The sequence below is a fragment of the Ursus arctos genome, unplaced genomic scaffold (assembly GCF_023065955.2).
Source record: "Ursus arctos isolate Adak ecotype North America unplaced genomic scaffold, UrsArc2.0 scaffold_20, whole genome shotgun sequence".
Classification (NCBI taxonomy): Eukaryota; Metazoa; Chordata; class Mammalia; order Carnivora; family Ursidae; genus Ursus; species Ursus arctos.
Window position 1 is genome coordinate 10,650,945 of NW_026622875.1, and position 23,814 is coordinate 10,674,758.

The window sequence follows — 23,814 nt, forward strand, 5'->3', positions numbered from 1 at the left end:
TACCTCTGGCATCTATTTTTTGTTAATACCTTGGAAAATCCCAATGTTTCTAATGTCTTCTATATATCACAGACGCTAGAAGCCTGAAAACTATATTTTCCATTCTCTCTTGCCGGCAAGTTTTATTTCAGGTTTAGCATCTGCCAGAGAGAGGCATCTGTGCGAGATTTGGAAGACAGAGTTGAAGAAAAGCAGCAGCAGTGAAATGAATGTTCCTTACCAGTTGAGGCTTTCTCCTCTAAGATATAGTTCAGGGGTCTATCTATCTCTTTCTATCTTGCAGTTCCACCTTTTCATTTATGATCATTACCCTCATCTGTATTAAGCTGGCAGGAGGAGAAAGGGCCTGGAGGATCCTGCAAGGACTCCTCCAGGAATGGCCTGGAAAAGCAGCGCCTCAGCCACTGCAGCTTCTGCTACATTGGAGACATCTCAGTATACAGCCATCCCTAACTTCAAAAGAGACTGAGATATATATCTATCGGAGCACAGGAAGAAGACACCTAAATTTGGTGAACAGCTAGCAGCCAGTCTCTGCCACATGCTATGACCCCAACTAGATAATCATACACCATACTATAAAAGAACGTAAATGGTGCCCCCCCCCCACGGTGTCGTCAGATGCATACCATAATCCAAGAATGGTACATCTTCCCAAGTTTGAGTTATTTGGCCTTGACTCTAGACCTTCTATACTGTTCCAAACCTAGGTCAATTTGTTTATATGATCTCATCTCCAGTTACAATACAAAGAAAAATCATATTTGTATGTCTTTCCCAAAGTCTTGGGATCTCAGCTTCAAAATGCATAAAGAATACATGAACAAACATTGACATATACAAACACACAAGTTCTTCTCAAGAATAAGCAGGAACTTGCTGCCATTGGGCAGTCAAAATCCCAGTACAAAATGACCACAAATGACAATCTTTTGCAATATTATGCAGAACAATTTAGATTCCTGGATTCACATCCTCTTGAAACACTTTATTACAGAGGAAAATCTTTACCTTCACATAAGCATAGTCTCACTGAGTAATTTTTCCGGAAAAAAAGAAAAAAAAATATCTAGGAAGCAAATTTTAGTTTCTACCACTTGGCAGAAATACAATTCCCAGAAGCTTTAAAATGTGAGGGTCAAAAAATATTAGGGTTTGGACAAATTCATGGTCACCTGGTTACAGTAGTAAAGACACATATCTACTTGCTTAATAGAAGCCTTAAGACTTGACATTTTCATTATTTAGAAGAAAATTCATTGATTAAAAATTTTTTTCACAGTACTCATTCACATCTTTTTTCTAAATTCCCAGATTGTCTGCTTACATTAGACAGAGAAAAATCCACTAATTTAATGAGATTAAGTAGTTTTCAAGGGAAAGAATGTTATGCAAGATGCTCAAGAAAATCTTTATAATATGGATCCTGGAATCCATTTTTTTTTTCTTTTCATGAGAAACAGATGGAATTAGCAGACAGTGACAATAATTCATTGTTACGATGACAAAATGTCTGGTTTGCCTGGGATAGTCCCAATTTACAACTGTTTTTCTGGCAAAACAATTAATAGCATCCTCTTTAAATTTACGGACTTGGAAAATAAATTACACAATCACTCTATAGTTGTGAAGCAAGTTATATCTAATCTATATGTTTCTTTTCCCAAAACACAGGATGCGTACGTTAACTAAAAAGGAAACTAGGTAATGCCTATTCACTTCCTGCTAAAAGTACCTCATTTGCTTTTTATATTTCTATTAGAGCATTTTAAAAAATTATCTTTCAGGGGCGCCTAGGTGGCTCAGTTGTTAGGCGTCTGCCTTCGGCTCAGGGTTTGATCCCGGCGTTCTGGGACCGAGCCCCACATCAGGCTCCTCCGCTGGGAGCCTGCTTCTTCTCCCACTCCCCCTGCTTATGTTCCCTCTCTTGCTGGCTGTCTCTCTCTCTGTCAAATAAATAAACAAAATCTTTTTTAAAAAATTCTTTCAGTATTTTGAGTGAAATAAGAAAATTATGATTGGATATCATCAAGACCTACCCTGAAAGAAGGTAATAAAAGGAGGACAAGTATGTCATGCTTTCAGAAACTTAACTTAAAGGTGAGGACCCCCCCACTCCTACTGCTACCTGTAAAATCCCCCAGATCACAAAGAAAGCAGTGCCTCTGGAGCCATTGAATGTTTGGACAATTAAATTCAAAGAGGAGGCTGAAAGCAGATAATATCTGCATTTGATAGAGAATAAAGGGACAGAAAATTCTCTGATTGATCTCTGCCTCTTATTGAAATATTTACAGTTCACTGCAACTAAAAGCATCAAAGTATGCTCTGGACCAGAGCACTGATTATGCAAATTTCTCTACTCTTCTCCATCCTACTCTCTGCACCAAGAGACCAACTTGCACCAACCATGTAAACAGACAGAAGCAAATTCTCTCTGCTTGCCACTCGGTTTGGCCAATGGGGACTTCCAACAAGAGATCAGAGACAAGGAAGAGGGTAAGGCCAGGATATTTATTCCTCCTTCCCTGAAAAATCACCTTGGACTGGATCTTACCCTTACCAGCAGACACTGCATCTTATAGAAAGCTGACTCTATACCATTTTCTTTCAGGATGCTGGTACTCACTCCCTTTTTTCATCCACCTTTGGCCTAGAAATAGTTACATCTCTGTTGCTACTAACTTCAGCTTAATGAAATCTTTTATAATCCCTTTAAAAGATCTTTGGTACTTGTATACATACTTTTAACATGTATATATATAAATGTTCCCTGAATTACCTTGTTTTAAGATTGCTATTTTCTATAGAGACTCTACCTGACATATCCACAATCTATAACCTTTCAAGTGTGTAAATACCTTGGCTGTACAGTGGAAAGAGCATTGGGCTAGGAATCAGAAGGCTTAGTTTCAACCTCTGATTCTGATTCTGACCCTACCACTGTTTGATCTACACTTACTCTGCAGAGCTCAGTTATTCTTGAGTGGATGTTAGAAAGATTAGGGATTAAAAGAGAGCCCCGGCAGATAAGATTATCTGTAAAAACTTTTAGTCATACCACTATTTATAAAATTGTAAAATACTAAATGAAGGTTAAGGATCTACAACTTCTCTGTGTTATATGGAAACTACTATGATGAAGATATGATTCTCTTTTTCATTCAAGAAGATACCCTTGATGGATCTGGGTAGAACACAGGTTTGGTGTTCTTAGATCAAGACAGTTTATCAATTCTAGAATGAAGACCAGGAAAAAATCCTGACTTGCCTAAAAGATTCTGTAAAAGTCAGAAAAGGAAACTGGTGATAGGAGCTGACAAAATTGGAATAAAGAAGGACAGATCAATTTCAGATAATGAAAAAGTAAAATCTCCCAGAATTCCAGGGGAATGCAGGGATTCAATAATTAACTTTTCTCTTTAGCACTAACACTGGCTATACTAAAAACTATAACCAGAGATTTTTTAAAAATTCAAAATATGGTGTGCTTTCAAAGCTGTAATTGGGAAATGTGTTGAAAGCTGAGCTGAAGAAGGGAGGTCAAAATTTAAACATATCTTCCCCTCCTTTCCACCCCCCACCCATACTCTCTTATAATAAGACTTCCTTCTTTTTTTACTTCCTACGTATTAGGGATTTTAATTCCTTCAAATGATCTTTCCTAAGGCAGACTTCACACTCTCCCCTCTCTGGAGTTATAATTGTGAAATGTCTACTGGAGAACATAACTTATAGGGGAGAGGATTGAAAATATGTTGATTTAGTATTTCAAAAGTGTCTCTGATAAACATATAAATGAAGTTTCAGTGATTGAAAATGGAAGCTTTTAAAGCAAGGAGGAATAAATAATGCTGCAGACACATAGTTTTTTCTAACTTTCGTAAGACTACATTTTTCTCATGAAATATATCAATGACAGTGGTATCCTTGCCTTGGGGAGGTCTCATTCTTTTTAATCCTTTCATCCCTTGACTTTCTAACTGTAATAAAATAGAGAAGAAAATATGCCTATTCGTAGTACCTGACATATAATAAGCACTCAATAAATATCATCCTTTCTCCTACTTCTAGTTGTCATATGGATAGCGGCAGATGTGTCTGTGATACAACATAAGACATCTGTAAAACTGTCAAAATGGTGGTACCATGTGGTTTGAAGAGGGCCTGCATTAGCACTTAGAGCAGATTGTATCTTTTGAAGATGGACACAATATCTCCCATCCCACATTCTTTTCTTATAATTTGACCTTCCATAGTGTGATGAGACCTAACTGCCCTTAAACTTGGGTGGACATCTATTACCATCTCAACTAGTAACTAGTTGCTATGTGACTTCTGAGGCTAGTTACTAAAAATATCAGGTACTTCCACCTTGTTCTGTGACAATCGTTCTTGGAACCAGGCTGCCATACTGTGAGGAGGCTAAAACTAGACCACACAGAGAAACTAAATGGAGAGGCGGAGAGGCTATACATAAGTGTTCCAGCCCATTGCCAGCTACAGTCCCAGGCAAAAACCAGGATCAATGGTCCCTCTCTCAATGAAGAGGTCTCCAAATGATTCCAGCCCCCAGGTATTAAGTCTTCCCCTAAGAGAGTGGGAACAAAGAAAAAGGCCTAATAGAAAAACTTCATAATTACCTGAAATAAGGAAAATTAGCTAGCAATTCTAAGATGTTTCCACTATTGTTGCCTAGCAATAAGGGAATTTAGACATTAGATCAGTAATAAATAATGATGATAATGATGAAATCTTACATTTTCCTTGTCCATCTGAGTTGTATTTTAAGTAAATTTATAATTTTATTATAAATAGTCAGGAAATGTTCTCCACAAATTCTCTTTCCATGTAACTAATATTTTCCCAATTTGAGTTCCAAAATTTTATGTGACAAGATACTCTATTGCGCTATTTAATAATTCTCCTGTATTTTTCCTGATTTGAAAAGAGCCATTTTCTCCATGTCCCCTACCCCACCCCAAAACAGCCAGATCTTTATACATCTAGGATTACTCTTATCAGCATGTCTCCTCTCCCCACCACCAAGAAGAGGTAAGAGCCCATTAAGGATTCCATTTTCCAAGAGGAACACTAAAAAAAACTCCCACCCAGTCCCTCATGAACATGAGACCCATGAAAAATTACACTAGAGTTGTTGCACAGGGTTGGGGAAAGGAAAATGGAGAAGAGATTCCCTAAGACTGGGAAAACTGTGGTCATTTCCCATAGTGGTGTTGTCTTGTGTGGCTCGCCCTTGCTGCATTTCAGAAGTGGCTGGACTGGGAGGCCCATGCCTGTGGGCCTAGATACCAAACTCTGTGGGTTTGAAAGCAATGGTTTTGCATTCTGTGCCCAGCCCATGATCGGTGGAGAGCACATTTAAGAAAGACATCTTTTGGCCTGCCCAGAGCACAGGACAAAGCGGAGCATCAGCAAGAGAAACGATGGCAATTATAATGAGCCAGTCACTCCTTCTGTTTTCTGGCATTAGGTAACCTAAGAATTCTTGTTGGTTGCAAGCAAAGCAGGAAAACAAAACAATACAAAACAAAACAAAAACCGAAGTATCAACTGATACTTTTCTTCCCACTAATATCTTTGTGGTCTTTCCTTAATCTTCCTTTTGCGCAGATTTTTACTCAGTGACATTTGTTCTAAAGTATCTGCCTCAAGCAATAGCCTCAAGCAATACTATATTAATTCATGCTAAAGAAGTCAGGAAAAATTAATAATTTTAAATTGATAACTAAGATTCTGCTTAGGATCAACAAACATGAAGTGAAGAGAAATAACAGAATTTATCAGTAAATAGGGATAACACTACCTCACTATGAAATTCTCTTCTGCCTCTTTCTTCCACTTTGCAGGACACTTTTAATTATATGCAGTTCATCTAGATAATCTAGGATAATCTCCCCATTTTAAGGTCAGCTGATTAGCAATCATAATTTCCCTTGGCCACGTAACTTAACATATTCACAGTTCTAGGGATTAGGATGTGGACGTCTATGGGAGTCATTATTCTGCTGATCACAAACGTGAACTGCCTAGCCCAATACTTAGCAAATGCTAGGCATTCCCAACTTACTCTCTATTAGTCTTATTACTCTATTAGTCTGTTCAGGCTGCCTTAGTAAAACACCACAGGTTTCAGTGGTATTAAACCACTTTATTGGTTTAATAAATAAATACTATTTATAAACAAATAAGTACCAGTTATTTATGGTATTATTCTGGTTTAAACAACAGAAAGTTATTTCTCACAGTTTTGAAGGCTGGGAAGTCCAAGATCAAGGTGCTGGCAGATTTGGTTCCTGGTGAGAGCACCCTTCCTGGCTTGTTCACACATGGCCTTTCTTCAGAAGAAAGAGAGAATGAGCTCTCTGGTATCTTTTCTTATAAGGACACTAATCCTATAAGATTAGAGCTCCAACTTCATGACCTCATTTAATTGTTTCCTTAGGGGCCTCATCTCCAAATGCAGCTACCCTGGGGGTTAGGTCTTTAACATATACATTTTGAGGAGAACCATTCAGTTCATAAACTCTCTCACCTAACAATCCACACTATTTTCTTCAAATTTTGCCCCAACAATCCCCAATATGCCTACCCAATCTTACCTACGGAATAATTCACATACTTATTGTAGTAGGTATGCCCAATGAATTCCAATATATTTATTGGAACTATTCATTCCTATAGTCTTAATCATATTTGCCAAGGACTACCAAAACGCATCTCAGTCTTCTCTCTCTGTGCTTTCAACTCATGTAACCAACCACTTTCCAGACATCTCAATTTGTATGTTTCATGGGCTCCTCAAACTCCACATGTATTATTTAAATGCATTAACTCAACTCTTCTTCCAGTTTAAAAAAAAAAACAAAAAAACCTCCTCATCCTGTGTTCTTCATCTCAGGATATGAGATGATATCTCTTTATTTGGTAGTCATTCAAATCTCAAACTCAGGAGTTATCTGACCCTTTCCTCTAATTGTCCACATCCAGTGAATCATCAACTCTGACATTATTTATCTCCTAATATCTCTTAACCAGTCCTTTCCATATTCCATCTTTCCTCCCCTAAGGGGAGGCCTTTTAACTAGCCTCTCCATATCCACTCTTGCTTCTTCCATTCCTTTCTCTTCAAAGCAGCCAAAAATTATCACTCTCCTACTTAAAGTTTACTGCTGTTCTCATGTAAGGTCCTCCATGATTAGGCTCTTTTCTACCTCTTTGGTCCTCTCCAACAGTCTTTAAGTTTAACGGTAGATTTTTCTCACTCTACAATATATATATTTTTAAAGATTATATTTATTTAATTGAGAGAGAGAAAGCAAGAGTGAGAGAGAGAACACAAGCAGGGGGAGGGGCAGAGGGAGAGGGAGAAGCAGACTCCCCGATGAGCAGGGAGACCAACATGGGACTCGATCCCAGGACCCTAAGATCATGACCTGAGCTGAAGGCAGATGCTTAACTGACTGAGGCACCAAGCGCCCCTCACTCTCCCAACATTTTATCATCTCTCTTCACACACATTGTTCCTTCCACCTATAACAATCTCTCGACTCCCCATTAGCCTGGCTGAAGTCTACTTATCTCAAAAGTCACTGCTTAACCTCGCATTCCTTAAAAAGGACTTACCGGACTCTAAAATTAAATTATTTTGCTGTAACATCTAATGGCTGTTTGGAAAGAAAATCTTTTCCTCTACTCTCTTAGGTTTATTTCCTGGGGGCCTGAAAATTAAAACAAGAGACAGATTAGCAAGAGAAGAAACAGATTTAATCACATACCTGTGGGACTTCATATAAAAATGTGATTCAAGGAGAAGGTTGGAACTTGGGGCTTCTATATTATCTTAATAGGGAAGGGGAGGAGGAGAAAGATACTCATGGGAAAACGACTTCTAGGAAGGAAAATCAGGCTCTTATGAGAATAGATGGAATATATAATAGTCTTGTGACAATTCCTGCTTAGGTGTGATGCTGATTTCGTTTCCAGTGATAAGAGTCAATTTTGTCAGTTTCTCTCCCAGGGGAAGGGATTTATGACAATTGAATTCTTTTGAATTCTTTTGGGAGGTTCTGCTTTTAGGCAGTTAAAATATTTCAGGAACTCAAGCCTCTGCTCAAAATAACTTTTATGCCACAGAGATGTAGTCTGGACCGCTTCAGAGCACACAGCATTTTCCTTTCTTACTCATTGCACAGTCATTTCTTCTGCCTTTCCAAAACTGTAAACAAATGAAAGCTAATGCCACACTTGTCTTGTTCAGTATCCCCAGCACCTTTAAATCAGTTAAAATATGTAAATGAGCTGGATGTCCCCTGGTGAACACTCAGGTCTGTGTGGCCCAGTCACTTGATTTATTCAAGAACAGCTGTGCTAGACACTAAGTGGCCTGGTCAATCAATAATAAATGGCTTCACATGAACATATCAATCTTCAACTGCCTTTTTATTTAAGTTGCCTAAGAGCATTTTTTTAAAAATATTTTTGGCAGCCATGCTCCTTGTTACGCTGTTGGATAAAGGCAATAAGTAATGACAATCCTTTAAGAGAGGCAGGAACAGTTTTATACTTATTTGAAACAGGTGTCAACCTGTTTTCCAGAGGCAGCTACCAAAAAAAAAAAAAAAAAAAAAAGAACTCCTTTCTTTCGAAACTTTTAGGAGAAAACGCCTCCATCCACAGGTTCTTTGGAGACTTTTAGGAGAAAACGCCTCCAACCCCAGGTTCTTTGGAGACTTTTAGGAGAAAATGCCCCCATCCACAGGTTCAATAGTACCTCCTTTCCAGAGCCTAATTGGAAGCAAACTTCGGATTTCACTACGGGTAATAAGAAAGTAAAAACAAAAACCCATTTCCTCACATGTTGGGCGTGGGTAAAGGAAACCTGCGAGGCTTTTCTCGCTCTCCGTCCACAGGTACAAAGGCAGACAACAGAGGGCAGATCAAACGGGACTTCACCTTCGCCACCTTACTGATCACGGAGGTCGTCCGCCCGTGACGTCACCGGAAGCAGCTGCTGTGACGCTCCAATGGCCCTCCCTCTCGCGCTGGGCGCCGGAAGCAAAACGGAAGCGGACGTGCACCCGCTTCCGGGCCCGGGCGCCATTTCTAGCGGTTGCAGGTTCTCACGAGTTGTAGTCCGCTAGGACAATGAGCTATGATTACCATCAGAACTGGGGTCGGGATGGTGGGCCTCGCAGCTCCGGCGGGGGCTACGGAGGAAGCTATGGTGGGGGCCATGGAGGAGGCCGTGGAGGGAACCGAGGCTCCGGAGGCGGCGGCGGCGGAGGAGGAGGTGGTCGAGGCGGCCGAGGCCGACATCCCGGGCACCTGAAAGGCCGCGAAATCGGCTTGTGGTATGCGAAGAAACAGGGACAGAAGAACAAGGAAGCGGAGAGGCAGGAGGTAAATCTGAGACTCGATAGTGGAGAGGGATAAGACAGGACAGACATTTTTTCCCCTTCCGCCGCCCCTAACCTTTTCGTTGCCTTTTTTGTTGTATCTTAACTGGTGCATGTGCTGTGTGAAGTGGAAAGAAGTATGCAAAGGTATTCTGCTAAAACTTCCGGTAGCGGATATTTTGTCGTTTTTCTTTAGCCATGCTCATCTGACCCGAAGCAGTTAGGATTTATGCAAGCTGAATTTTGCTTTTAAGGACGTGAGAACTGTGAACAAAACAGATGTTAAGTTCAGGTCCTACCCGAAATTAACTTTATTGGGGTGTCACTGTCATAGTATCCCTGGCCACCCTTTCTATTAGCAAAATTATGGCCACTTTTATTTAAGTTATTTGCTTGAAGAGCTCGAAAACCGCGGCCGCCTTCATAACATATACGTTTGCGCAGAATAAAAGCTGTCAAGCACTATTTTGAATGTAGGTCGTTCAAAAGAATAGTCTAGCTTTCATTTTTAGTATTAAAATAGCCCTAAACCCAGGGGATTTTTTGTTTTTATGTTGAGCTGGGGAGAGTTCTATTGATTAGCAGCTTCTCTTTGAGAATGAAACTTAGGATCCTAGAAATAGAAGAAATTTCAAAACATGGTTTGATTTAGTCTCTTCAGGTTGGTGATTGCCCATTTGATTTGTATCTTGAAGATCTGTAGTAAGGGAAGCATTAAAACTCCCTTGGTTCGGAACTTTAATTTTTTAATCTTTTTTTTTTTAATTAAACAAGTTTTCTTGCTATAAGTCTGAGACGTCTTTAGTAACTTCTTTAAAAGCACCCTTCATATTAGATACAGAATGTATGTAATTAAATCGTCATTTAGGCTTCTGTTTCTAAATCATTCTATTTTATCTATGTTGTTTTCATTGAAGTGTTTTTTGGCGTTATCCATTTATCTTCACACCTTACCACATTCTTCTCTTTAAAAAAAAAATATATATATATATATATATAGTCAGCCCAAAATTAACTTGTTCATTGAGCAAACTTTTTTTTTAATGAAGGGGAGCTTATCTAAGTCATCTTGAAATTGGAAGAATAATAGGCTGATTGCTATAAAAGGATGTACACAGTAACTAGAAAGTTACTCTTCATTAAATTTTGTTTAGCCCAGGGGCGCCTGGGTGGCGCAGTCGTTAAGCATCTGCCTTCGGCTCAGGGCGTGATCCCAGCGTTCTGGGATCAAGCCCCACATCAGGCTCCTCCACTAGGAGCCTGCTTCTTCCTCTCCCACTCCCCCTGCTTGTGTTCCTCTCTCGCTGACTGTCTCTCTGTGTCAAATAAATAAAATCTTTAAAAAAATTTTTTTTTTGTTTAGCCCGTTTCCCAGAAGGCGTTTTGCATATTGCCATGGGAATCTGGAGAAATAATGATGTTAGGAAATATTGGTTGGGAAAATAAGACGTAGATAGATGAAAAGTTTAATCAGGAAAGATTGTTCATTATTATTTCCATCTGTAGCTAGTTGCGTGATGGGTCATTGTGAATGGAACTCCGGATTTCTACCCTCTCCCCAAACTATTTTAGTAAATGTTACTACCATTTACTCACTTGCAAGGCAAAAACAGGATTTATCTTTGATATTTCTTTATTTCAGCAAATCTGTCTGCTCTGCCTTCTTAATATATCCTAAATCCAACCACTTGTCTCTACAACAGTTATTGCACAGAGCAAGCCACTATTTTGTTCAGTGTTCTTGGCCTCGTAATGAGTCTTCTAGCTTCCACTCCTGCTTTCCACTGAGTCTGTCCTTTGTAGAACCACTGATGGTACTTTCAGAAGCAAAAATTAGGTCATCTCATTCTCTCACAACTTGGGAAGCCAGATCACTTCTGTCTGAGTTGAATACATTTCAGTTGCATCCTAACTAGATGTTTTACAGGAAATCTTGGTAATATAGCTTCAGTATACCAGGTTTCCTTCTGTGTACTGAGCCCATGTCCCCAATATGGTGTAATTATAGCTTTTGTAAATATACTTCTTTTTTGTTTTTTATCATACCATTCTCTCTGAAATTCATCTCTACCTTCTCAATCTAAATAGGACCATTTTTCAAAGATTGGTTTATCCTACCTTTTCTTTTTTTTTTTTTTGGGCCCACTTTCAGCCATATGTGATTGCTTCCCAGTCAATTTTCTTAGCTTTTAGTTACTTTTTAAGTAATTTCTTTGTTTACCAAGTTATTGTATTCCAACAATGTCTTTTTTTTCTTTCAACTTTTTTTTTTTTTTTTTTTTTGAGTATCCGAAATATGTGAGACACTATCTTAAGCACTGTCGCTACCTTACAGAAATTGTGGCGTGTTAGGGGCTGTTAGAGGGATAGAGTACAATATTAAAGTATTATAATGAGAATATGGGCTATCACCTAACTCAAACTAAGAGGATTCTAGGTTTTCCAGAGAAAGTAACCCTTAAGCTGAAAGTTGAAAGATAGCAAAGCATGTGTTTGCAATTGGGGGATTTGGAAAGGGATTTTCAGGCAGAGGTAGCAGCATGTGCCACAATTGAGAGGTTAAGAGGAACATGTTCAAGGAACTCAAAGAATAGAGAATAGGGTGTTTAGTGTGGTGAGATGAAGGTAGAGCAGTGGCTTTCAAACTTTTTGACCACTTTCCACAGAAAGGAATATACGTTAATTTGCACCCAGTACACACACATGTATAACTGAACAAAAAGTATCATAAAATAATACTTAATTATCTGTATTTTGCTCTGGGTGTGTTGTTGGTACCTTTTTGCTCTTTTTTTTTTTGCTAATACTGGTCATGATCCTTTAATTTTATAAGCAGCAATTTGAAAAGCCTAGGACTGGGAAAATAAGCAGGGCCTTGAAATTCATTGACTTTTCCATAAGAATTCCTATAAGCCATTAAATCATTTGAAGCAAAAAAATTAAATGACTGAATTTGTGTTTAAATTCATTGTGGCAGCAGTATAGAGAATGAATTGAAAAGAGGCAGTCCTGGGACAGGGAACCAGTTAAGTAGCCTTTGCAGTAATTAAAGTGAAAAATGATAGCTTGAATTAGGACATCGAGAGTGGAGATGGAGGAAAGTGGACAGATTAAAGTGATTTAGGAGATAGATTCAAAAGCACTTTTATCTGGAGCAAAGGGAGAGCAAGTATTAAATGACATGTTAATGATTATATAAGAAACAGGCTTGATGGAGGAAGATGGACACAGCTTAAGAACAGAGTTTGATTTTGTTATAGGGCATAAAAGGACTTCGGGGCGCTGTCTGGGTGACTCAGTTGGTTAAGCATCTAGCTCTTGATTTTGGCTCAGGTCATGAGCTCAGAGTCTGCTTGAGATTTTCTCTCCCTCTCCGCCTCCCCCCCCCCCCCCCCCGCCGCCACGTGTGCGCTTTCTCTCTCTCTCTCAAATAAATAAAATCTATGAAAAGAATTGCGAGGATTTCAGGGAGGTAGAAGACCATGTGAATCTGATGCCTAGAGCAGTCTAGACTTGCGGCAGTTTGTAGTTCTGTGGATAATAGAAAGTGATCAGAGAAGATGAGGAGTGGGTGCAAGCCTCAGTTTTAGAGACCATTGTTTTCAAACTTGAATGTGCCTAGGAATCTACTGGTACCTTGTTAAAATGTGGGACTGGAGTGGAGCCAGAGATTCTGTTTTCTTTACAGACTCCCAAATGGTGTCAGTGGTGCTAGCTTGTGGATCACGAGGTTTGTTCAGTGTAGAGCAAGAAAATTTAAGGGATGGAGTAAGAGAATCTTCTTAGATTTTTACCTAGGAAGGAGCAGCCAGAGACGAGGAAAGTAAGATTAGTGTTGTTTTGGAATCCAGCACCTGTGTTTAAGAGAGCAGAGTATATAAAGGGAAAGTAGGCAAAGTGGCAAATATTACAGAGGGGTCAAGGAAGGTAAGAGCTCAGAATGTCTATTGGATTTAGCAACAAGATCATTGGTAAACTGTATGAGCACTTTCTGTGGAGTGGTGGAGGTAAAAGCCAGATGGACAGTGGGGTGGCTAGCAAAGAAGAGATGAAGAAGTGGGGTACTTTCAAGCAGTTTTACTGTGAAAGGGCAGTAGCTGATAAAGTTGGGAGAATTCAAAAGATAATTTTTTGTTTAAAAGTGAAGAGATTTGACTATATTCTTGTTCATGTACTGGTAGTAAGGAGTCAGTGGAGAGGAAACATTTATCAGGTAGACGAAATTATGCCATGCTGTAGTAGTAAACAGCCCCCAAATCCTAATGGATTATTAACAACAAAGGTTGGTTTTTCTACTTAACATTACTGGACCATTGCAAGTTAGGTTGGGAGTCCTCCTTAAGAGAATGGCTCACAGAGCACCCATCTGAAAAGCAGCTGGTTTTGGTAGTATGAGAGGGAGTACAGTAAATTGCCCTGATTCTTTGAGACTCCCATTCACATTTCTCTGGCCAGTAAGTCACATGTCCATGCTTAACTCATAGATAGAAAAATGCAGTTCTGCCATATACTTGGAAAGAGGCAAACCAAAATATTGATCAGCAGGCTAATGACTACCAGAGAGCTTTAGGAAGGGAAGGTAAATCTCAGTAGAAGGATTAGCCCTGAGAAAGTGAAAGAGGAATTGGGCTGCAGAGTTTAGGTAGAAAGATTAACTTGAAGCAGGAGAACAGACTCCACTTACCTTTTAATAGGAAGGAAGAGAGCAGAAAGATTCAGATACTGGTGGGTTTAGGTTTGGTGGCAGGCAGTTGAGGACCTTCCTTTGGTTTTTGTTTTCTTTGTGAAATACTGTGTGTGAAATGTTGAGGGTGAACCGAAAGGTGGTATTGGTTTAAAATAATTGCTGATAACTAGAAGCTGATAAACATAGACAATTTGCTGGAAATCACAGAGGGTCTCCTTTGCCAGGGATTTATGACTCGAAGCAGCAAGAATATTTAACGATGTCCAAAAAAGGGAAAAACAAAAAAAAAATTAAATACTGTCATAACATAGTCGTGAACCACAAAACGTGACTGAGATTCTCCATTGTTTCCAGGGACTATTTCATTTTTTAATCATCCTGCCTTTTTGTGAATATCTAAAATTCATACAGTAAGGTAAGGAGAACTTTTGTTCTGCTAGTAGAGGTTTTGATTGGTTCAAGTAATGATATAGTGTGAATTTCATTTGGAAATAAATTGTTCCTCAGACAAAAAGTGCTTAATCTTATCTTTCCCAATTTGAAAATGAATGGAAGAAACAGTGCCTTTAGGCCCTTGTGGTGTTTGGAAAAACTAAGGAGGCTTTGCTTAATAATGGCTTTATGTTCTGGGGGTTCCTTCCCAGTGTAGTTTGTAATCATTAAAGTGTTGCTGCAGATTCTAACTGCTCCGAAAAATCTTAACTTGATAACCATCTCATTTAGGTAAGCAGAGCCGTAAATGTTAACAAGTGCTGAAGGCATTACAGAATTGAAAGTATAGGACAAAAATATTCTGATAATGATCCTCTATGTTGGGCGTCCCCAAGACCACTCTCAGGCTCTGGTGTACTCACAGTAATTACAGTAGATTACAGATTAAAATCATCAGAGGTAAAAAAAAAATGCATGGGGCAGAATCTAGGAAGAACCAGGTACAAGCTCCTAATCCTAATGGAGTATATCCTATGCTATGAAGAAGAGATATGTTAGTCTGATACAGAAACCATTTAAAAAGATTTTCATGCTGTAAGGTTAAAAAAAAAAACGAGGGGGCTTTAGTATCTGTCAATAAGCAGATTTTGCTACACCCTGTAATTTCATAAGGCTTTCCTATAAGCCAGAGTTTTACTATATTGGACTTTTTTTTTTTTTAAAGATTTTATTTATTTATTTGACAGAGATAGAGATAGCCAGCGAGAGAGGGAACACAAGCAGGGGGAGTGAGAGAGGAAGAAGCAGGCTCATAGCAGAGGAGCCTGATGTGGGGCTCGATCCCAACGCCGGGATCACGCCCTGAGCCGAAGGCAGATGCTTAACCGCTGTGCCACCTAGGCTCCCCAATATATTGGACTTTTAATTATATGATAATGATGCTTTTTGTAAACACTTCAATAGGTTACAGAATTTTTCTGGAATTCCCCAGAAGAGTATTCTTTTTGTTTATTTCTTTAAAGAGAAAAATGGTTTTAACACAAAAGTCACACATGCTCATTGTAAAAGATAAATTCAGCCATTCTTCCATTTGACAAACTTCACCGCAGCATCTACCGTGTGTCAGAAATATATCTGGAAGAAATACTGCAGAAATGTAGAGTGTAAAGTCAATAACCTATTTCAATAATAATAATGAAAATAAGATCCTGCTGCATATATTTTCTGCAACTGGCTTTTTTTTCATTTAATACCCTGGTCATCTTTCCTGTCTGCACATTTAAAGAAAAATCTATCCTGTCTTAACTGCTGGGTTTAAATCCAACTAATTATAATGTACAGCTATAAAAGAACAGTTTTAAAATTCTTGTTTTTACTGTGTACAGTGTAACTTCTATCTTCTCTGGTGTTTTTTTGTTTTATTCTCATTCTGTGAAGTAACTGCATCATTGTCACATTGGACCATCTGCAGGAGTGTTCAATTTTATTTATTCCATCTCAGCTCAGCCGTCTTCCCCAAATATTCATTCTTTTAGTGTAAGAACTTTAAAATGCTCATTGCAGCCAAAATATTTCCAGTTTTCAACTCAGCTTTTTTTTTTTTAACCAACCATTTGTGTTTTAATAACTTACAATTGTGAGTATCTTTGAAAATTTAAGATAGGGAAAAATTGATGGTAATTAGTATGTGAGAGGGTAGAAGACAAAGGAACCAAAGTTTTTACTAAGTAAGGGACATAAATGTACTTTTTTTGCCAGTCATATTAGAGGTAATTTTATAGCTACATAGCAGAAAAAGGTTTAGAAGGATATATGCAAAAATGTTAACATTAATTAGGTTTATGAAGTGAAATTGAACTAGAGGGCAAGTGTGGGGTACTTTAAAATTTAAATATGTTTGTTGGACATATATTTATCGTTTTGTTAGGAAATAATTTTGCACGTGCTTTTTAATGTTGATTAGGATACTTTTTGCCTTGCATGAAATAGAGAGCTGTAGTACACATGGATGAACGGCGGGAAGAACAGATTGTGCAGCTGCTGCATTCAGTCCAAGCGAAGAATGGTAAAGACTCAGAAGCCCAGATCTCCTGGTTTGCTCCCGAAGATCACGGGTAAAACAAAACATGTTCTTTGACAGAATGGACAGGGTAACACTTCCTTCACAGCATTGGCTAGGGAAAGAATAGGGTAAAAATAACATCTTTAGACTCTTCAGCAAGTAAAATTCAACTTTGAAGTAAGATGTAGGCTGAGCATATTTGGTGAGAGATTGAACAACATATTCATTACACAGAAAACTAAGTGGTAAGAATAGTCTATTTGGATATGAGATTTATAAATTTATTATTTGCTTTTGTACTTGTCATCTTTGTATTTCCAAAATTGTCCTGTGGGAGAGATCTGGAAGAAGTTAAATTGTTGCTGTTTTAGGATGATCACAGGAGCTGTATCATTCAGTGGAAAGATTAGTAGAGGTTTTTCTGGAACTGTGTAATGTAGCATCCCATTTATAGCACTCAGAAAGGGTGGCAGGAAGAAGGTGAAGGTGTGAAATAAAACAAAGCTTAGAAAATCAGAAAAAAATACTGTAAGTTATTCTAATGGAGGGATGATATTGTGTGAATTTTAATTTTTCAAACTATCACAAGGAAATAACTTATCTGGTAATACCTGTTTACAGGGAAGGAAAAACTTGAATTCATTTTAAGAATCTATTTTCTTAATTGACCTAAGAAAAAATAGGAGCTGGTGATTTTGAAATAAGTAGCATATTATTTTGTTTCAGGGCTTGAGCAGCTTTTCATTTACCCTTTTATCATTTTTTTTATTTTGTCAAAATAGATATGGTACTGAAACTCCTACTGAGAACAAACCCAACTCAGAGAAGAAACTTGAGAACCAGGAAAAGAAATTGATAAGTCAAGAAAAGAGAACATTTAGAATTAGGGACAAATATATTGACCGAGATTCTGAATATCTCTTGCAAGAAAATGAACCAGATGTAACCTTAGACCAACAACTACTGGAAGATTTACAAAAGAAAAAGAGTGACCTTCGGTATATCGAAATGCAGGTAATGGAAAAGCAAGATGTGAAAAAAGTTTTTATTTGTCATTTCTTCTCACATTGAATAAAAATAGATTTATGTTTAGAGGTACTACATGGTGTACATCAGTGGTATTTCAATAGACCATCCCCTGTGGGAATTCTTTCTTGTATACTAGGGAAGAGCAGTGGGGATGGACTTGCACTACAGTATAAGCTAAGGTAGCCTGGCTCATCTCTAGCAGCTTATATTGTGAGGAGAAGAACTTAGTTTAACTTTTCTAGGCCAGTTTAATGAGATGTCATAAGAAACAAGGTGGTTAGAATTGTAAGGTTTCTAGGCCATTTTATCCAACTCCCTTCCTTTTACAGATGATAAAATTAAATCCCCCGAAATTATGATGTGCTTATGTTCAGCATTTTAAAGAGAGGACTGTGACAAGAGCAGGAATTCTCCTCAGTTTTTCAGTATGTTCTTTCCATGCTAGGCAAGGTATTTTAAGGTCTCTTTCTGTTAAAACATACAACTTATGCTTTGTGGATATTCTGGAGATAGATGTAATAAGATGTTCACATGTATTTCTTTTAAGAGAAAATACTGAGGAAATTTTGAGGGCCATACCTTTAATATGCACATATGTACCACCGTTTGTGAGAAAGCCAGAATATCATCTCATCTTCCATAGGAAAGAAAGGATCCATTGACTGTCATTGATCAGGTTGGATATTCTGATTAGAACAGGTGAGGTGAGGTTGTCCAGGGGTGGAATTCTGTAGCTCTTTGATGCCTATTCAGTGAAAATAAGACTCAAGGGCAGGAGATTTCAAGCTGAATTATTTCAGAATGTTGTGTTTGAGAGAAGAGCTTCTCTTAAAGCCTTAGGAAGGAGAGTTAGGTACTCTCTGCTTTGTATGGAGGACAGAACTCAAATATTGAAGATGAGTGAGTGATCAAATTCAAAGGAAGTTAGAAGAAATGTGTAGAACATAAAAATAGTTGGTGATATTCCTCTTGGCTAGACACTTGCAGACAGTTGACATGTGCCAAATCATTTAAACCTCCCAACAACCCTGTATAAGAGATTACAAGTCTGTTATAGAGGAGGAAAAAGAATCTTAGGTTAAATGACCTATCTGCAGTTGCACAGCTAGTAAAAGAATCAGGTCTAAAATTCAGATGTGTTTAAAAGCTCAACTTTTTAATCCTTTTTGGTAATATGCCATATTTTTTTGGTTATCATTCATTTAATAAACATTAATTTTCCACTTGCTAAGTGCCTGTGATTGTGCTGTTTTCTGAAGACTAAGACATTCCCTGCCCTTGGACAGCTTGTAATCTCATTATCTCTTATCTCAGGGTTACAGCCCAAAATTAGGAAATTAGAAATTAGGTTTGTCTGTCTTGGGAAAGAATATTGGGTTGTAACTGTCTTCATCAGTATTTACATATTTAAAAAGCAAAAGTGATTAATGCTAGTTTCAAGTTTAATGGGTTAGCTTATATATACTTAATATATTGAGGTGGTTATGTTTGAGTACATGAAGTACTTTTAGAAATCATTGAATGGTTTTAAATAAATATTATAATAAAATAAATTACTAAAAATTGCAACTTCTTATTTTAAATTGCTAGAATTCATTTAAGTCATTGCATTGACTCATTTTTTATGGTGCTGATAAGAATTACATGATTGGCCATAAAAAGCATGATGACTGTAGTTAATAATGTTGCATCTTATATTTGAAAGTTGCTTAGAGAGATCTTAAAAGTTCTCATCTGAAGGGGGGAAAAAAAGGTAAATATGTGGTGATGGATGTTAACTACACTTATTGTGGTAATCACTTCACAGTATATAAAAATACTGAATCATTTTGTTGGTACACCTGAAAGTAATATGTCAGTTATATCTTAAAAAAAATACTGGGGGATTTTTTCAGTCTCCTGTTTTGACAAGTAGGCAAAAAATAAGGATGATGTTTCAAGAAATAAAAATTAAGGGAAAATATGATGGCAATAATGTACTAGATTACCTAGGGCAGTTCTAATTTTACGTGTTTTGTTTTTCCCTTTCCAATAAAGGGAGTTTGTTAAAGCTGTGGTTTATTTTTTTATACCATTGAAGGTTTTTCATGTACATAGGTCATTGTAAACCATAGCACTCTTAAGTATATGTCATTTTTATGTAGTGTAGGTTTGAGATTCCATAAAAGTTTTCAAAATTAGAAATCAAATAAATGATATAGGAGTTAATCATTTCCTCCTTAGTATTCCAGTTATAATTCACCAAAAATTTGTTGAGTAGCTTTTATGTATCAGAAACTGCCACTTGCTTTTTAAATAAAGGTTTTTTCATTCATATTTCTCGGCACCCTGTGAGATAAAACCTTTGAGGGATTCAGGATCCAAGTTTGACTTAAGATCACAGTTCTTAAATGGCAGTACTGGATTTTCCTGTTTCAGATATTACTTGTTTTAAGTTTTCTTTTATTCTCAAAAGCCAGTACCCAGAAATAATTAATCTGCTCCAGTGCCTCATGGATTAGTAAAATGATGGATCAATGGGTGGGAAAATGAATGTGATATGGAAAACAAATCTAAGTTGAATATGTAAAATAAACAAAAAAAATGGTAAAAGTACCTTAAGGATTGTAAGAATGCTATTAGATGACAGATCAGATTTCATTTAACTGCCACTTTAAAAAATTATCTCCATTCTGTTGAATATAATCGAATTCTCCTTTTTCAATGTTTCAAAAATAAAGGGGATTGCTAAGTACATTAGTTCTTTTTATAAAAATTCTTTTTTAAGTCTTGGTACTTGACATAAGCTGTAAAGTAATAAAAATATTTTGGGAATCTAGCATATTTATGATATATTCTAATTACCATGATTATAATTTGATTACATTTCTTTTGTGAAAATTAAAAATAATTTTTTAAATTTTCAGCATTTCAGGGAAAAGCTGCCTTCATATGGAATGCAAAAGGTAAAGTGAATGTATACTATTTGATTTGCAAAATACTTAAATACAATTTTTTTAAACCTCTCTGTCAAAAAATGTACATGGACCTTCCCCTAAAGGGTATTATTGAAAGTTCATTTTAGTCTTGAATTTTTGAAGGCCCAAAAGAAAAAAATGGTCATGAAACAATTTCCCTTTTCTCATTTCTCTCTATAATAGAAATCTTTAAAATGTCAAAAACAGAATTTTTATATATAAGTTTCTTTGGGTAAATACCCTTGCTCTTAATTTGAGACCAAATGTTTTTTTTTATGTTTTTTTATTATATTATTTTAGTCACCATACAGTACATCCCTGGTTTTTGATGTAAAGTTCGATGATTCATTAGTTGCGTATAACACCCAGTGCACCATGCAATACGTGCCCTCCTTACTACCCATCACCGGCCTATCCCGTTCCCCCATCCCCCTCTCCTCTGAAGCCCTCAGTTTGTTTCTCAGAGTCCATAGTCTTTCATGCTTCATTCCCCCTTTTGATTACTCCCCTTTCTTTATCCTTTTCTCCCCCTACCGATCTTCCTAGTTCTTATGTTCCATAGACGAGAGAAATCATATGATAATTGTCTTTCTCTGCTTGACTTATTTCACTTAGCATTATCTCCTCCAGTGCCGTCCATGTTGCAGCAAATGTTGAGAACTCGTTCTTTCTGATAGCTGAGTAATATTCCATTGTATATATGGACCACAACTTCTTAATCCAGTCATCTGTTGAAGGGCATCTCGGCTCCTTCCACGATTTAGCTATTGTGGACAGAGCTGCTATGAACATTGGAGTGCATATGGCCCTTCTCTTCACTACGTCTGTGTCTTTGGGGTAAATACCCAGTAGTGCAATGGCTGGGTCATAGGGTATCTCAATTTTTAACTTTTTAAGGGACCTCCACACTTTTCCAGAGTGGCTGTACCAACTTGCATTCCCAACAATGTAGGAGGGATCCCCTTTCTCCACATTCTCTCCAGCAATTGTTGTTTCTTGCCTTGTCAATTTTTGCCATTCTAATGGGCGTAAGGTGGTATCTCAGTGTGGTTTTGATTTGAATTTCCCTGATGGCTAATGATTTTGAACATTTTTTTCATGTGTCTGTTAGCCATTTGTATGTCATCATTGGAAAAGTGTCTGTTCATATCTTCTGCCCATTTTATGATTTGTTTATTTGTTTCTCGCGTATTGAGTTTGAGAAGTTCTTTGTAGGTCTTGGATACCAGTCTTTTATCTGTAGTATCATTTGCAAATATATTCTCTCATTCTGTGGGCTGCCTCTTAGTTTTTTTGACTGTTTCCTTGGCTGTGCAGAAGCTTTTTATCTTGATGAAGTCCCACAAGTTCATTTTATCTTTTGTTTCTCTTGCCTTTGGAGATGTGTCATGAAAAAGGTTTCTTTGGCCGATGTCGTAGAGGTTGCTGCCTATGTTTTCCTCTATGATTTTGGTGGATTCGTGTCTCACATCGCGGTCTTTCATCCATTTGGAGTTTATCTTTGTGTATGGTGTGAGAGAGTGGTCAAGTTTCATTCTTTTGCATGTAGCTGTCCAATTTTCCCAGCACCATTTATTGAAGAGACTGTCTTTTTTCCACCGGATGTTTTTTCTTGTTTCGTCAAAGATTAGTTGCCCAAAGAGCCGAGGGTCCGTTTCTGGGTTCTCTATTCTGTTCTGTTGGTCTATGTGTCTGTTTTTGTGCCAGTACCATGCTGTCTTTGTGATCACAGCTTTGTAGTACAGCTCGAAATCCGGCATTGTGATGCCCTCAGCTTTGTTTTTCCTTTTCAACAGTTCCTTGGCGATTCGGGGCCTTTTCTGGTTCCATACAAATTTAAGGACCATTTGTTCCAGTTCTTTGAAAAATGTCATTGGTATTTTGATCGGGATAGCATTGAAAGTGTAGATTGCTCTGGGTAGCATGGAAATTTTAACTATATTAATTCTTCCGATCCATGAGCATGGAATATTTTTCCATCTTTTTGTGTCTTCTTCAGTGTCTTTCAAGAGTGATTTATAGTTTCTAGAATATAGATCCTCTACGTCTCTGGTTAAGTTAATTCCAAGGTAACGTATGGTTTTTGGTGCTATTGTAAATGGGATGGATTCCCTAATTTCTCTTTCTTCAGTCTCATTATTCGTGTATAGAAATGCAACTGATTTCTGAGCATTGATTTTGTATTGGGCCACATTACTGAATTGCTCTGTAACTTCTAATAGTTTGGGAGTGGATTCTTTTAGGTTTTCCATATAGAGTATCATGTCATCTGCGAAGAGAGACAGTTTGACTTCTTCTTTGCCAGTTTGGATACCTTTTATCCTTTTTTGTTGTCTGATTGCTGTTGCAAGGACTTCTAGTACTATGTTGAATAATAATGGCGAGAGTGGGCATCCTTGTCGTGTTCCTGATCTTAAGGGAAAGGCTTCCAGCTTTTCCCCATTGAGAATGATATTTGCTGTAGGCTTTTCATAGATGGTTTTTATGAGATTGAGGAATGTACCCTCTATCCCTACACTCTGAAGGGTTTTAATCAGGAAAGGATGCTGTATTTTGTGAGACCAAACATTTTAATTAAAATTGAGACACTACTGAAAATAGTGTTTTAATTAATATATTATTTGTAGTGCCCAAGCAGCTTAAAGATATAATATAGTCCCCCATCCTTCTCTGTTTTCTCGGCCTCGCTTTGTTTTGATTTGGGTTTGGTTTTCATAGCACTTGACTACCACCTGCCACAGTGTGTCTTTCCCTTCTAGGCCATTTTAAGTTCTTGAGGACGGTGTGTTCACTATGTATTATTACTTGACTTGGTACAGTGCCTGACATTCTATCAACCCCCAGTAAATACTTGTTGAATGAATAAACCCCATACTGCTTCTCTGTATTTACAAGCTATAATTTCAGTGTTCAAACTTGAAACTTGTTCTGATATATATATAGTGTGTTAGAGTAGATGGAAAAAGTTTTGCAGGTGGGTTTTCTAACTAAACTGTTTTGTAGATAAAAGTAACCTGTAATACCTCTTTGAAGTAATAAGATGGTTTTATTAATACAGTGAATATTTCTATTAAAAATATTAGTGTTTATAATTTTTAAGAAAGATCTTTCCCAAATATGAGGTTTTCCAGATAACTGAAGTTTGCCAGTTTGATTTAGGTATTTAAAAACTTTATTGTAATTTTCTTTTTTTTTTTTTTTTTTAGAGATTTTATTTATTTATTCGAC

At 37.4% G+C, this 23,814-nt stretch overlaps 2 protein-coding genes and 1 long non-coding RNA gene across 9 annotated transcripts in view; 1 reads left to right on the forward strand and 2 right to left on the reverse strand.

Annotated features, from left to right (window-relative positions):
• The window catches only part of LOC113254085 (uncharacterized), a 68,138-nt gene extending 59,022 nt beyond the window's left edge, over positions 1 to 9,116 (reverse strand). For 3 of the 5 annotated variants that reach the window (XR_008960679.1, XR_008960676.1, XR_008960677.1), the window contains exons 1-3: positions 8,879 to 9,046; positions 7,648 to 7,742; positions 6,268 to 6,359 (exon numbers count right to left, since the gene is read on the reverse strand). This is a non-coding gene — a long non-coding RNA (uncharacterized LOC113254085). Of the gene's footprint in view, positions 1 to 6,267; positions 6,360 to 7,647; positions 7,743 to 8,878 lie in introns of all 5 variants that reach the window. The other 2 variants (XR_008960678.1, XR_003315643.4) reach the window with 2 other exon arrangements.
• The window catches only part of ARHGEF26 (Rho guanine nucleotide exchange factor 26), a 504,613-nt gene that overhangs the window by 321,765 nt on the left and 159,034 nt on the right, over positions 1 to 23,814 (reverse strand). The gene's annotated exons all lie outside the window — the stretch shown is intronic.
• DHX36 (DEAH-box helicase 36) overlaps positions 9,099 to 23,814 on the forward strand; it is a 52,733-nt gene continuing 38,017 nt past the window's right edge. The window contains exons 1-4 of the mRNA XM_026497323.4: positions 9,099 to 9,423; positions 16,528 to 16,652; positions 17,383 to 17,614; positions 20,536 to 20,574. Of these exons, the coding sequence (XP_026353108.2) occupies positions 9,169 to 9,423; positions 16,528 to 16,652; positions 17,383 to 17,614; positions 20,536 to 20,574 (651 nt within the window). The 5' untranslated portion in view covers positions 9,099 to 9,168. The remainder of the gene's footprint in view (positions 9,424 to 16,527; positions 16,653 to 17,382; positions 17,615 to 20,535; positions 20,575 to 23,814) is intronic.